The following is a 13258-nucleotide window of genomic DNA, read 5'->3' as shown; positions in this document are numbered from 1 at the left end:
TTTATCGCACTCCACTTGCACCGATTTTCTTAGGCCAGAGAATCACTTCTGGGCATGCTCAGAAGTAAAAATCGAATCCGGTACATGCTTCCAGCGTTTGATGCATGCCACCGGATTCGGCGTGCATAGACTTTTATTATGCCCCATGCCGCACAGCGCCGCACCCGGCGCTGTGCGGTTTTTTTTTATGAGACAAAAAAGTTGCATGAAACGTTCCATGCGGCCACCGCATTCATTAATTAAGCCGCATCCGGAAAAAGCCGGATGCAGCGCAAGGTCATCAGGCACAATCCGGCGACAATACAAATCAATGGGGATAAAACGGATGCGGTACCGGATCTGTTTTAACCGTTTTTTTTCCGGATTGTGCCTCATGGGAAAAACCTGATGTGTGAAAGTAGCCTAAGAGGCGCCTGCAGTGAGAGCAGAAAGCAGCCATCACACTGGTAATGCCCCTGTTATTTAAAATAATCTCTGGAGGCGGAGTTATCATTCAGGCAGCATCCACCCCATAGCCTGGAAGAGCTCATTTACATAAAGTGATAAAAAATTATTTATCCACAACAAGGCATCACGTGTGAGATACAGATTTGGATTTTTTCAGCATTCTATAACCTGTATGCACATATTAACATTGTAAAAAGGTCAAAGGACAGATTCCCTCTCACCCCCAACCCACGTACACCCCAAAAATACCTTTTTTAAAACCTCTCGCCCAGTATGTAAATTGTCCTAATTGCATCTCCTGTCCCTCCTTTTGCCCTTCTCCTGAGCTGATTGACAGGGATGACGCCATGGACACCATCCACATAGGAAGGCAAAATCTCCACATTCCCGGCTTGTGCAGGTGCACTTCGCTCTGCCCTGTTGCCGAAAACATAGGTGCGCCTGCAAAGCGGTGAGTTTTCTGAGAAGGCGCGACATTTTGCCCAGCGATGTGGATGACGTCACCTGCTTTTTCTACTTTTCCGGGCAAAATCTCATGCCTGCGCAGACAACTCGTCGGTTCACGCACCTTTATAGAATGTGGCACAAGAGCTGCTAGTTCTAGTTTAGGTAAGGCCAAAATCTGGTGACAGGTTTCATCTAACAAATATCTCAGGAGTTTGGAAGGCCTCTTTTTTTAAGGGAGCCTCCCAGACACTTCAGGAGGGTTGGCAGAGATATTCGTGATGAGCGAGCGCTTCTATGCTCAGGTCTTGTAACGAGCAGTCGGATGCGCCAATGGGCGATACTTGTGTACAGAGTACAATGGAAATTAATGGGGGACGCAAGGATTTTGCCAGAAGATCGAGATCTCCAATGACTTCCAAAATACTCAGTAAACGAGTTGCACCCATCTGACTGCTTGTTACGAGTACCCGAGCATGGTAGTGCCCGCTCATCACTAATAAGTATCTTTAGGAAGTGAGAGAGCGGACACTGCATTTCTAGTGGACTGATCCCACCGATATGGAGGTGGCAACATATACTAGCAAAAAAATAAACCCCTCAAGTGCATGTGCCCCTCCAATGCAGCCGCACACGCCCACACGTGCCCCTCCAATGCAGCCGCACACGCCCACACGTGCCCCTCCAATGCAGCCGCACACGTCCACACGTGCCCCTCCAATGCAGCCGCACACGCCCACACGTGCCCCTCCAATCCAGCCGCACACGCCCACACGTGCCCCTCCAATGCAGCCGCACACGCCCACACGTGCCCCTCCAATCCAGCCGCACACGCCCACACCTGCCCCTCCAATCCAGCCGCACACGCCCACACCTGCCCCTCCAATCCAGCCGCACACGCCCACACGTGCCCCTCCAATTCAGCCGCACACGCCCACACGTGCCCCTCCAATTCAGCCGCACACGCCCACACGTGCCCCTTCAATTCAGCCGCACACGCCCACACGTGCCCCTCCAATTCAGCCGCGCACGCCCATACGTACCCCTCCAATGCAGCCGCACATGCCCATACTAGTGATGTGTCGGTCGGGAACAATCCGACACAAAGAAGCCGGATCCCCAGTGAGAGCCATTAAAGTCTCTAAACAGCTCTCACTGGCCGTAAAATATGGCTGTTTGGTGGGCGAAACCCCGCCCACTTAGCAAAGTAATTGGTCCATTGTGAGTGGGCGGGGTTTAGCAGCGGGTGGGCAGGGTTTTGGCGGCATCAACACAAGTTTAACCCCTTAAGGACGAAGCCAGATTTGTACTTAATGCCCAGGCCATTTTTTGCAATTTTGACCAGTGTCACTTTATAAGGTTATAACTCTGGAACGCTTCAATGGATCCCGGTGATTCTGAGATTGTTTTTTCGTGACATATTGGGCTTCATGTTAGAGGTAAATTTAGGATGATATTTTTTTATTTTATTTGTAAAAAAATCTGAAATTTGACAAAAAAATTAAAAATTTTGCAAGTTTCAAACTTTTAATTTTTATGCCCATAAACCGGAGAGTTATGTCACACAAAATAGTTAATAAATAACATTTCCCACTTGTCTACTTTAGATCAGCGCAATTTTTGAAACAAAATTTTTTGGGGTTAGGAAGTTAGAAGGGTTCAAAGTTCATCAGCAATTTCCCATTTTTTCAACAAAATTTACAAAACCATTTTTTTAGGGACCACATCCCATTTGATGTGACTTTGAGAGGCCTGGGTGACAGAAAATACCCAAAAGTGACACCATTCTAAAACCTGCACCCCTCAAGGTACTCAAAACCACATTCAAGAAGTTTATTAACCCTTCAGGTGCTTCACAGGAACTAAAGTAATATGGAATGAAAAAAAATAAAAATTTACATTTTACCTAAAAATGTTACTTTAGCACTAATTTTCTCACTTTTTCAAGAGGTAACACCAAAAATTGGACCTCACACTTTGTTACCCACTTTCTTATGAGCGCGCCGATACCCCACATGTGGTCAGAAACCTTTGTTTGGGTAAATGGGAGGGCTCGGAACGAAAGGAGCAATATTTGAATTTTGGAAAGCAAAGTTGGCTGAAACAGATTGCGGGCACCATGTTGCTTTTACAGATCCCCTAAGGTACCTAAACAGCAGGAACCCCCCTCAAGTGACCCCATTTTGGAAACTAGACCCCTTAAGGCTTCTATCGAGGGGTATACTGAGCATTTTGGACCCACAGGTACTTCACAGATTTTTATAACGTTACTTTGTCATATTGAAAATTGTAATTTTTTTCTCAAAAATGTTGCTTTAGCATCAATTCTCTCACTTTTTCAAGAGGTAATTCCAAAAATTTGACCCAAATGTTTGTTACCCACTTTTTTATGAGCGCGGTGATACCTCACATGTGGTCTGAAACCTTTGTTTGGACAAATGGGAGGGCTTGGAACGAAAGGAGCAATATTTGAATTTTGGAAAGGAAATTTGGCTGAAAAAGATTGCGGGCACCATGTCGCATTTGGAGGACCCCTAAGGTACGTAAACAGCAAAAAACCACCACAAGTGACCCCATATTGGAAACTAGGCCTCTCAAGGAATTTATCTAGATGTTTGGTGAGTCCCCTGAACCCCCAGGTGCTTCACAGAAGTTTATAACGTTGAGCCATGAAAATAAAAAAATAAAATTTTACCACAAAATTGTTACTTCAACCAGGTAGCTTTTTTTTCACAAGGGTAACAGGAAAAAAATCACCATGAAATGTATTCTGCAATTTCTCCTGAGTTTGGTGATATCTTATATGTGGTGGAAATCAACTGTTTGGGCACACGGCAGGTCTTGGAAGGGAAGGAGTGCAATTTGACTGAACATTTGGCTGGAATAATTAGTGGACGCTATGTCGCATTTGGAAAGCCCCTAAAGTGCCTAAACAGTGGAGGCCCCCCACAAGTGACCCCATTCTGGAATCAAGAAACCTCAAGGCTTTTATCTAGGTGTATATTGAACATTTTGAATCCACAAATACTTCACAGAATTTGATAAGCTTAGGTTGCCATATTGAAAATTTTCATTTTTTTTCACAAAAATGTTTTAGCATCACATTTCTCACTTTTTCAAGAGGCAACAACAAAACGTGGACCCCACAGGTTGTTATCCAATTTCTTGTGAGCGCAGGGATACCCCATATGTGGCCAAAAACCTCTGTTTGGATATATGGGAGGGCTTGGAATGGAAGGAGCACCATTTGAATTTTGGAAAAGTTGAAATAAATTGCGCGCACCATGTCACATTAGCAGGGCCTCTTGGGTACCTATACATTAGAAACCCCCCACAAGTGACTCCATTTTGGAAACTGGACCCCTCAAGGATTTTATTCAGGAGTATAGTAAGCATTTTTAATCCACAGGTACTTCACAAAAATGTTGCTGTAGCAACAAATTTCTCTCTTTTAGGCTATGTGGCCATGATCCAGCGACACGGCGTCCAGTACACAGTGTCATCCTTCCTGCAGAGATGTGAGTGTTGTCCACGGGAGAACGCAGCTGCCCATGCCCACGATTTGGGTTCAGGCTGCTGTGGAGCTCTATGCTACCTGCAGAGCACACTCATCTCCGCAGCATAAATTGACATGCTGAGGCTCGGGAAGCTGCGCCACAGGTCGGTTTATGCTGCGGAGAAAAGAAGCACAGTGGGCATGGGATTTCTAAAAATCCTTCCACTGTGCTTCTACTGCACAATGCAGCGCTATGGATGCAGGGAAAACACTCTGCGCCCAAAACGCTGCAAACCCTGATTGTGGGCACATAGCCTAAAATGCTACAATGGATGAATGGATAGATGTCATATATAACGTCCCAGCCCCCTGCATATTCTAAGCTGGCGCTCTTTAGTGCCTTTCATGTGGCACTAAAGGGTGCCTAGCCTTGTATTTAGCCCAAAAAGAAAAAAAAAATTAAAATAAATGACGTGTGGTCCCCCCTATTTTTGATAGCCAGCTAGGGTAAAGCAGACAGCTGTAGCCTGCAAACCACAGCTGACAGCTTCACCTTGGCTGGTGATCAATTTGGAGGGCTCCCCAAGCTGGTTTTTTTTTTTAATTATTTATAAATAAAGAATTAAAAAAAAACAACAAACGTAGGGTCCCCCCAAATTAGATCACCAGCCAAGGTGAAGCTGACAGCTGGGGTCTGGTATTCTCAGGGTGGGAAGAGCCATGGTTATTGGACTCTTCCCAGCCTAAAAATAGCAGGCCGCAGCCGCCCCAGAAGTGGCGCATCCATTAGATGCGCCAATTCTGGCGCTTCGCCCCAGCTCATCCCGCGCCCTGGTGCGTTGGCAAACGGGGTAATAAATGGGGTTGATACCAGGTGTGTAATGTCACCTGGCATCAAGCCCAGCAATTAGTTATGTCACGGCGTCTATCAGATACCCGACATAACTAATTGACAGTAATAAAAAAAAAAAAATTGACAACAAAAAAAAATTTATTTGAAAAAACACTCCCCAAAACATTCCCTGATTGACCAATTTATTGAAAAGAAAAGAAAAAAAAATCCGCTGTAATCCATTTAGACGTCCCACGTCGACTCTGGACCTTCTAGAATATGGGGGACACGTTCAGGGAACCTCCCTGGGTCACAGCTGCAGTGTGCCGAGCAGCAGCCAGTGTCTCACAACACAGGAAGCTGTCAGCTGCTCGGCACATGTGACCGCACTCACCGGCGTCTGCTGTGAAGGAGGAGGGGGCCGCGGGGGATCAGCGCTCCGACAGGTGTGTATGACACCGGGGAACACCGGGGGGGATCCGGCAGGGCCTAGGGAGCAGGTTTCTGTCGCATGTGTTATGGCACATACGACAGAAACCATAAGAAAAGTGTAAATGCGGCCGGCGCGCTGCTGTGCTCGCCGGTGCGCGCGGCCATCTTGGATTTTCGGGAGGGGGTTGGGGGTCGGAGGGGGCACTTTGGGGATACCGGGGGACCCGAAAGGACCGGGGGATGAGATTTATCTCCCATCTGACATGTTTGTTTATGCCAGATGGGAGATAAATGATTTTTTACCGGCGCGGTCATTTACTGTAACCTGATCATCGGTATACGGTGTATACCGGTCATCAGGTGAGCGGGGACCGGAAAAACCGGCCAGAATCATGATCTCCAGGGTCTCAGCTACCCCCGGCAGATGAGACCCCAGAAATTTTCTGACTCTGGGGGGCGCTAGACCCTTTTTTCCGACCGCCGTTAAAAAGCGGCGGATCGGAAGAAGTACCCTAATTTGTCGCCATTAAAAGGCGTATCGGCGGTCGTTAAGGGGTTAATTATGTGTTTACCTCTGGTTTACACATATGTAATAGGGAACCAGGAGCAAACCAAAAGAGTTGGCTCTTTTTGGTGACCGGAGCCATGGAAACCGGATTACCAAAACGAGCCGGACTACCCACCACTAGCCCATACGTTGCCCTCCAACGCAGCCGCACACGCCCACACGTGCCCCTCCGAAGCAGCCGCACACGCCCACACGTGCCCCTCCGAAGCAGCCGCACACGCCCACACGTGCCCCTCCGAAGCAGCCGCACACGCCCACACGTGCCCCTCCGAAGCAGCCGCACACGCCCACACGTGCCCCTCCGAAGCAGCCGCACACGCCCACACGTGCCCCTCCGAAGCAGCCGCACACGCCCACACGTGCCCCTCCGAAGCAGCCGCACACGCCCACACGTGCCCCTCCAACGCAGCCGCACACGCCCACACGTGCCCCTCCAACGCAGCCGCACACGCCCACACGTGCCCCTCCAACGCAGCCGCACACGCCCACACGTGCCCCTCCAACGCAGCCGCACACGCCCACACGTGCCCCTCCAACGCAGCCGCACACGCCCACACGTGCCCCTCCAACGCAGCCGCACACGCCCACACGTGCCCCTACAATGCAGCTGCACACACCCCTTGTTGATGCCATGATTACACACAGGACTTGCACACCTTTCAGCATTTCAAATCAGTTCAACCAATCACATCACAGCTTTCATACTTATTAATTTCCTTAGAGCCGAGTTCTGATTGGTTAGAAGGGAAGCTGCTGCTATCTGACCCACAGAAAAAACAGTAATGAGACAGGTGTACCTCCGCCATTCGGTGCAGTTCTCACAGCGCAGCCAATAGCAGCATGCGATCCTGTCCCGTCAAAAAACTGCGGGAAAGTCCTGAGTGTCGGTACATTGCTATTACACCGTCCGCGCTGAAAACTTCACGCATGCGCCATTCAGCTCCAAAGCTGATCCATGTTTTCAGGGTTCTGCTGCTTCTGTCTTACCATCCCGGAAGTGCAGCGCTATGCCGGCAGATTGCCCACCCTCGGTAAGACCCCATAAACCCACTCAGAGCTTGTCGGTGTTCTGGACGGGGAGCGGCCGGAACAAGGCGGAGCTTCTGGCTGTGCTGGACCCGCCAAAAAAGTTAACGCTTTAAGTGACGGCCCTTGTTCTGTAGAGACTGTCAGAGCCGCGCTGGTTACACAGGGCTTCGTATTCTGTGTTCAGTCACCTGGCCAGGACATATTCTGCTCACAGGTCTCCCATCACCCCAATGTGAGCGATGTCTGATGAGTCCAGCTAGTGACCCCCGGACACCAGGGCAGAAATGTACCAGCTTATTTCATTTCCTCTGAACAATAAAAACATAACCCTGGACATCCCCTTTAATTGTTTCAGGACAAATTTAGACAACCGTGAGACGCCATCAATATGGACTGTCCATAGCCATAGGTGTGCCGTCCAGAACCCGCTTATAGCCATATATGACAGCCATAGGTGTGCCGACCAGTACCCGCTTACAGCCATATATGACAGCCATAGGTGTGCCGTCCAGAACCCGCTTACAGCCATATATGACAGCCATAGGTGTGCCGACCAGTACCCGCTTACAGCCATATATGACAGCCATAGGTGTGCCGTCCAGAACCCGCTTACAGCCATATATGACAGCCATAGGTGTGCCGTCCAGAACCCACTTACAGCCATATATGACAGCCATAGGTGTGCCGACCAGAACCCGCTTACAGCCATATATGACAGCCATAGGTGTGCCGACCAGAACCCGCTTACAGCCATATATGACAGCCATAGGTGTGCCGACCAGAACCCGCTTACAGCCATATATGACAGACCTGCGGTCAGCCATAGGTGTGCCGCCCAGTACCTGCTTACAGCCATATATGACAGCCATAGGTGTGCCGACCAGTACCCGCTTACAGCCATATATGACAGCCATAGGTGTGCCGACCAGTACCCGCTTACAGCCATACATGATAGCCCTGCAGACAGCCATAGGTGTGCCAACCAGTACCCGTTTACAGCTATATATGACAGACCTGCGGACAGCCATAGGTGTGCCGACCAGAACCCACTTACAGCCATACATGATAGCCCTGCGGACAGCCATAGGTGTGCCGACCAGAACCCGCTTACAGCCATATATGATAACCCTGCGGACAGCCATAGTTGTGCCGGCCAGAACATGATGACAGCCGTACATGACAGCCCTGCGGACAGCCATAGGTGTGCCGACCAGAACCTGCTTACAGCCATATATGACAGCCCTTCGGACAGCCATAGGTGTGCCGACCAGTACCCGCTTACAGCTATATATGAAAGCCCTGCGGACAGCCATAGGTGTGCCAATCAGAACTTGTTGACAGCCATATCTGATAGACCTACGGACAGTTATTCTTGTGACAGCCAGAACCCAGGGACAGTCATACATGACAAACCTGCAGACAGCCATAGCTTTGCCAGCCAGAACCTGCGGACAGCCAAAGGTTGACCAGCCGGAACCTCCGGTCAGCCATAGGTCTGCTGGCCAGAACAGACGGACCGCCATAGGTCTGCCAGCCAGAACTTGCTGACAGCCATATATGACAGACCTGCGGACAGCTATAATGAAATAGTATGAAGCCATCAGTGTAAATAATAGTCCTGTGTCCAAATTGGCATGTTTGTATAGGAAAGGGTTAATGCAATAATTACCTGTATTCAAAGTCTGTTAGAACTGCATGCCTGTGGCCCGACGTGCATTTTGTTGTAATCGGACTTCCTCAGGGGATCACTTATACATCAAACCCCCCCCTGAGGAAGTCGGATTATGACGAAACACGCGTCGGGACACAGGCATGCAGTTCTAACAGACTGGATACAGGTAATTATTACATTAACCCTTTCCTATGCAAACATGCCACTTCGGTCACAGGACTATTATTTATACTGATGGCTTCATGCTATAACAGCATCACATGAATTTCTAAGTCCGATTTCATAGCTTTACATATTACTGCTCTATCGCCATTTTCATACTATTTCATGTAATTTCTGTCGAAATGTTTTGATTATTTATAATGTGATTCCTGTTTTGGTCTTTTATTTGCCATCAATTTCTGCTGTTGCCATTTTGAGAAACCCTGTCTTCTAATATATTGACCCTAGATACTGTAATTTCACTTGAGAACTATTTTTTATTTTTAATAATATTTAATAACATATTTATTTTATATTTCCTTTGTGTTAGTGGTGGTGATTTGACCTATAGTACATGTATAGCATTTGGCTATTGCTATTACATGAAAGGTCTTTTTGAAATTCCTATGTTCACACGTTGCATTTTTACTGCGTTTTTTTCCTATGCTATATGCAAATTAAAAGCTGATTTTACAGTAAGAGCAAAAGCGATGAGATTTCATGAATCTCATGCACACGATTGTTTTGTTGTTTTTTTTTATTTTTTTACTGAAATGGAAAACTGTTGCATTTTTGAAAGAAGCAACATGTCAATTATTTCAGCATTTTTCACCATTGAAAGCAATGACCGTGCAAAAACGCAGCATGTGAACATAGTCTAAGGGATGGAGGAGGTGTTTTTTTTTTGTTTTTCTCTTTTCTCCATTTGCCTTTTATATAAGCCATTATATAGGAAAGAATGTTTCCTAACATATTATCTGGTAATATCCATGTTATCTTTTTGTTTTGTATGTTTTGTCAGTCCGTAAAAATGGCGTAATGCGCTGACAACGTTATTTTCAGCAGTGACCTGGGAGTCAGAGATGCGTCCAGGCGTCTTCCCCATTCTGATCCCATTCCATTTGAGCTCTGTTTCCATCCAATCCAGGAATTTTTCTGCCCCTCTCAGACCTACCGGGGGTCTTGAGGCAAAATGCTTGAGATTCCCATTAACTTCTATTAAACTTGTTACTTGAGTTGAGCCTGTCTGAGCTTCCATCCTTCTAAGTTCGAGTAATGAGCACTTTTATTGCTCGCTAATCACTATTAGGCCTCATTCACATGTCCATGTTTCCAGTACGTGTTACGTCTGTTTTCGCAGGTACCGGAGACACGGACACACGTAGACTCAGTAAAATCAGTGGGTCTTGGCACACCTCCGTGTTTTAACTCGGGTGCGTGTCCGTGTAGACACACGCGTGTCTGTGTGCTACACACAGCAACATGTCCATTTTTCTCTGGCAGCACTGATATCACATCCTTGATGTGATCCGTGTGACACGTCCCGGAGAAAACATGTGTCTTTGAAATTAAATTATTTTGATACTCACCTGTCTCCACCGCTGCTGTTTCCGGCGCTGCTGTTGCTTCCGGGCCCGCTCATTGTGGTCATGCATGCTTACTGCAACGCGGACCTGGAAGCAGCAGTGTCAGAGACAGCAGCGTCGGGGACAGGTGAGTATATAAGTGCATGCTATCCGTGTGCTATGTGGATTCACACGGACAGCACACGCTGAACAGACACACACTGACATACGTACACACATACACACCTATACCACGGACCATGCAAAACGTGTGTGTTTTGCATGGACGTGTGAAGGAGGCCTTAAAGAGATTTTCTACCATTAATATTTTAATAAAGTGCATGCAGTAGAGTCCAATAAGACAAAGGCCTCCTCCCCTACCAAGCTCACGTACTTCTCTTCTGGCTCTTACAGCAGGTACAGGTTTGTGACCAAATCATCTCTGCTGCACTCTGGGAACGGTCATATATCCTTACAAATATCACGGTAGAGGACCTTTAAGACTTAAAATATTCCACAAATTTTAAAAGGCTCACTGACCTAGGTGGACGGATAATATTAAAATATAACCTATATTATCAAAGTTAAGATAACTTAAATGACGTTTCCTCCGTGCCTGGAAAAGTCTGGACCACACTAATCTCTATGTAGCAGGCATGCTATAGATAGTAGTTGAATGGAAGTGTTACATGGAAACCACCATGTGAAGGCTAAACACCAACCCTACATATACCGGCAGAGAGGTGGAATGGCATATACAGTGGGACATAATCATAGTCACCATTTACAAGTAGTGTGACCTGTCTTGCATCACTTGTTTTCCATGTAACACTCTCATTCAACCACTGTCTACAGCAGGGGTCTCAAACTCGGCTACATATATGAGCCGCAAATAGAAAAAAAAATAATTTGGGGGCTGCATTCTTTGCTGGGCCAAGTGACATTTTTAGTGGTACCATTTTTTTTATTATATACCTTTTGGATCACAGTTTTTCAATATTTTTGATCAGTTATTTTGATTTTTTTTACATTTTATCCCCATTTTGTAAGTAATATCGTGTTACAATTAGTACCATATAGTAATTTTGGCCAACATCTTGCACTAATAGTCCTATCCTGGTCCTCATCTTTTAGTAATGTCCCCCATCCTGTTCCCCTTCTTGTAGAAATGTGTCTTATCCTGGTCTCCATTCCGTAGCAATGTGCCCATTCTGGTCTCCATCTTGTAGTAATGTGCCCATCCTAGTCCTCATCCTATAGTAATGTGCCTATCCTGGTCTCCATCCAGTAGTAATGTCCCCATCCTGGTCCCTATCCTGTAGTAATGTGCCTATCTTTGTCTCCATCCTCTATTAATGTGCCCATCCTGGTCTCCATCCTGTAGTAATGTGCCCATCCTGGTCTCCATCCTGTTGTAATGTACCCATCCTTGTCCCCATCCTGTAGTAATGTGCCCATCCTTTTCCCCATCCTGTCTTAATGTGCCTATCCATGTCTCTATCCTGTATTAATGTGCCCATCTTTGTCCCCGTCCTGTAGTAATGTGCCCGTCAGCTGATCGTACACAAAAGCCGGCCGATCAGCTGATCTTTCCGGCCGCTGGAACTGAATTTACAGTCGATCATGGTTTTTTACTGTGGGCATGCTCACAGTAAAAAAACGATCTGCCACACACAAAAAACGTTGCATTTTGTGTTGCTCCCACCCGATGACAGTCACTCCACGACGGATCCGTCGCGGGACGGATGCAATGCAAGCGCATCAGTCGCAATCTGTCGGTAATAAAAGTCTATGGGGAAAAAACGGATTCCTGCAAAATATATTGCAGGATACCGTATTTCCTCAAGGCGACGGATTGCAACTGATGCAAAACAACGCAAGTGTGAATGTAGCCTTATATGTTATTTATTTACAGTACATGTTTAATAAAGTTAGTGATATTCACCAAACGCTGTAAACAAGAAATTACATGGTACAGGTTTTTAAAAACACAGCTGTTTTCCCAATTCAGTAAGGAAAAAAAAGCAATTGTGTGCATGAGATTTCTGGAGTCTCATAGCATTTGCTGATATTGTTAAAAGCAGCTTTTAATTTAAAAAGCAGAGCAAAACCACAATGTGTGGACGGCCTATTGTCCTGCGACGTACACAGCTGTGACACTAGTATGGTTACTAAACGTAGCCAGGGAACCTACAATGTGGGGCCTATAACCTGCGGTCACCACCAGTGGGCCCTTATATACAGCATTCTAACATTCTGTATATAAGAACCCAGGTGGCTGTGTAGAACATAAAAAACACTTTATAATACTTACCTAAACGGTCGGTGCGGAGCAGATGGGTCACATGGGCGTCTCCGTTCTCCGGTACCGGCGCCTCCTCTTTCAGCCATCTTTGTCCTCCTTTCTTCTGAAGCTAGTGTGGATAACTTAGCCGACTTAATCCACAATAGCTGGCATTGAGGTTCCGCGCATGCGCATTACAATGCTTTGATCTGCCCTCAGTAGACCAGAGAGAAGTGTGCATGTGCAGGAGCACGATGGAAGCCTTTGTGTGGATGATGTAGGACGCGTCATCCACATGGAGCAGGGAAGGAGAACGGTGATCGCAAGAAGGCAGGAGGTGCCGGATCAAGACTAGCGACACCCATCGGGCCGACCGCCCCGCAGATGAGTATAATAAAAGTTGTTATTTATGCTATACAGATCGGCCTGGACATTTATATACAGGTTTCTAAAATGCTGTACATAAGAGCTCACTGGTGGTGACTGCTGCTTACAGGGCACAAATCT

General features: G+C 46.9%; 2 protein-coding genes across 2 annotated transcripts in view; one reads left to right on the top strand and one right to left on the bottom strand.

Moving 5' to 3' along the window:
• DCLRE1B (DNA cross-link repair 1B) overlaps positions 1–7284 on the bottom strand; it is a 31070-nt gene extending 23786 nt beyond the window's left edge. The window contains exon 1 of the mRNA XM_075335603.1: positions 7017–7284. The gene's annotated coding sequence lies outside the window, so the exon portion shown is untranslated. The remainder of the gene's footprint in view (positions 1–7016) is intronic.
• Positions 7142–13258, top strand: part of AP4B1 (adaptor related protein complex 4 subunit beta 1) — a 68731-nt gene continuing 62614 nt past the window's right edge. The window contains exon 1 of the mRNA XM_075335602.1: positions 7142–7250. Coding sequence (XP_075191717.1) covers positions 7147–7250 — 104 coding nt within the window. The 5' untranslated portion in view covers positions 7142–7146. The remainder of the gene's footprint in view (positions 7251–13258) is intronic.

This window comes from Anomaloglossus baeobatrachus, chromosome 2 (genome assembly GCF_048569485.1).
Source record: "Anomaloglossus baeobatrachus isolate aAnoBae1 chromosome 2, aAnoBae1.hap1, whole genome shotgun sequence".
In the NCBI taxonomy this organism is placed as follows: Eukaryota; Metazoa; Chordata; class Amphibia; order Anura; family Aromobatidae; genus Anomaloglossus; species Anomaloglossus baeobatrachus.
Note: the sequence above shows the minus strand (reverse complement) of the source record. Positions and strands in the feature narration are given on the sequence as shown.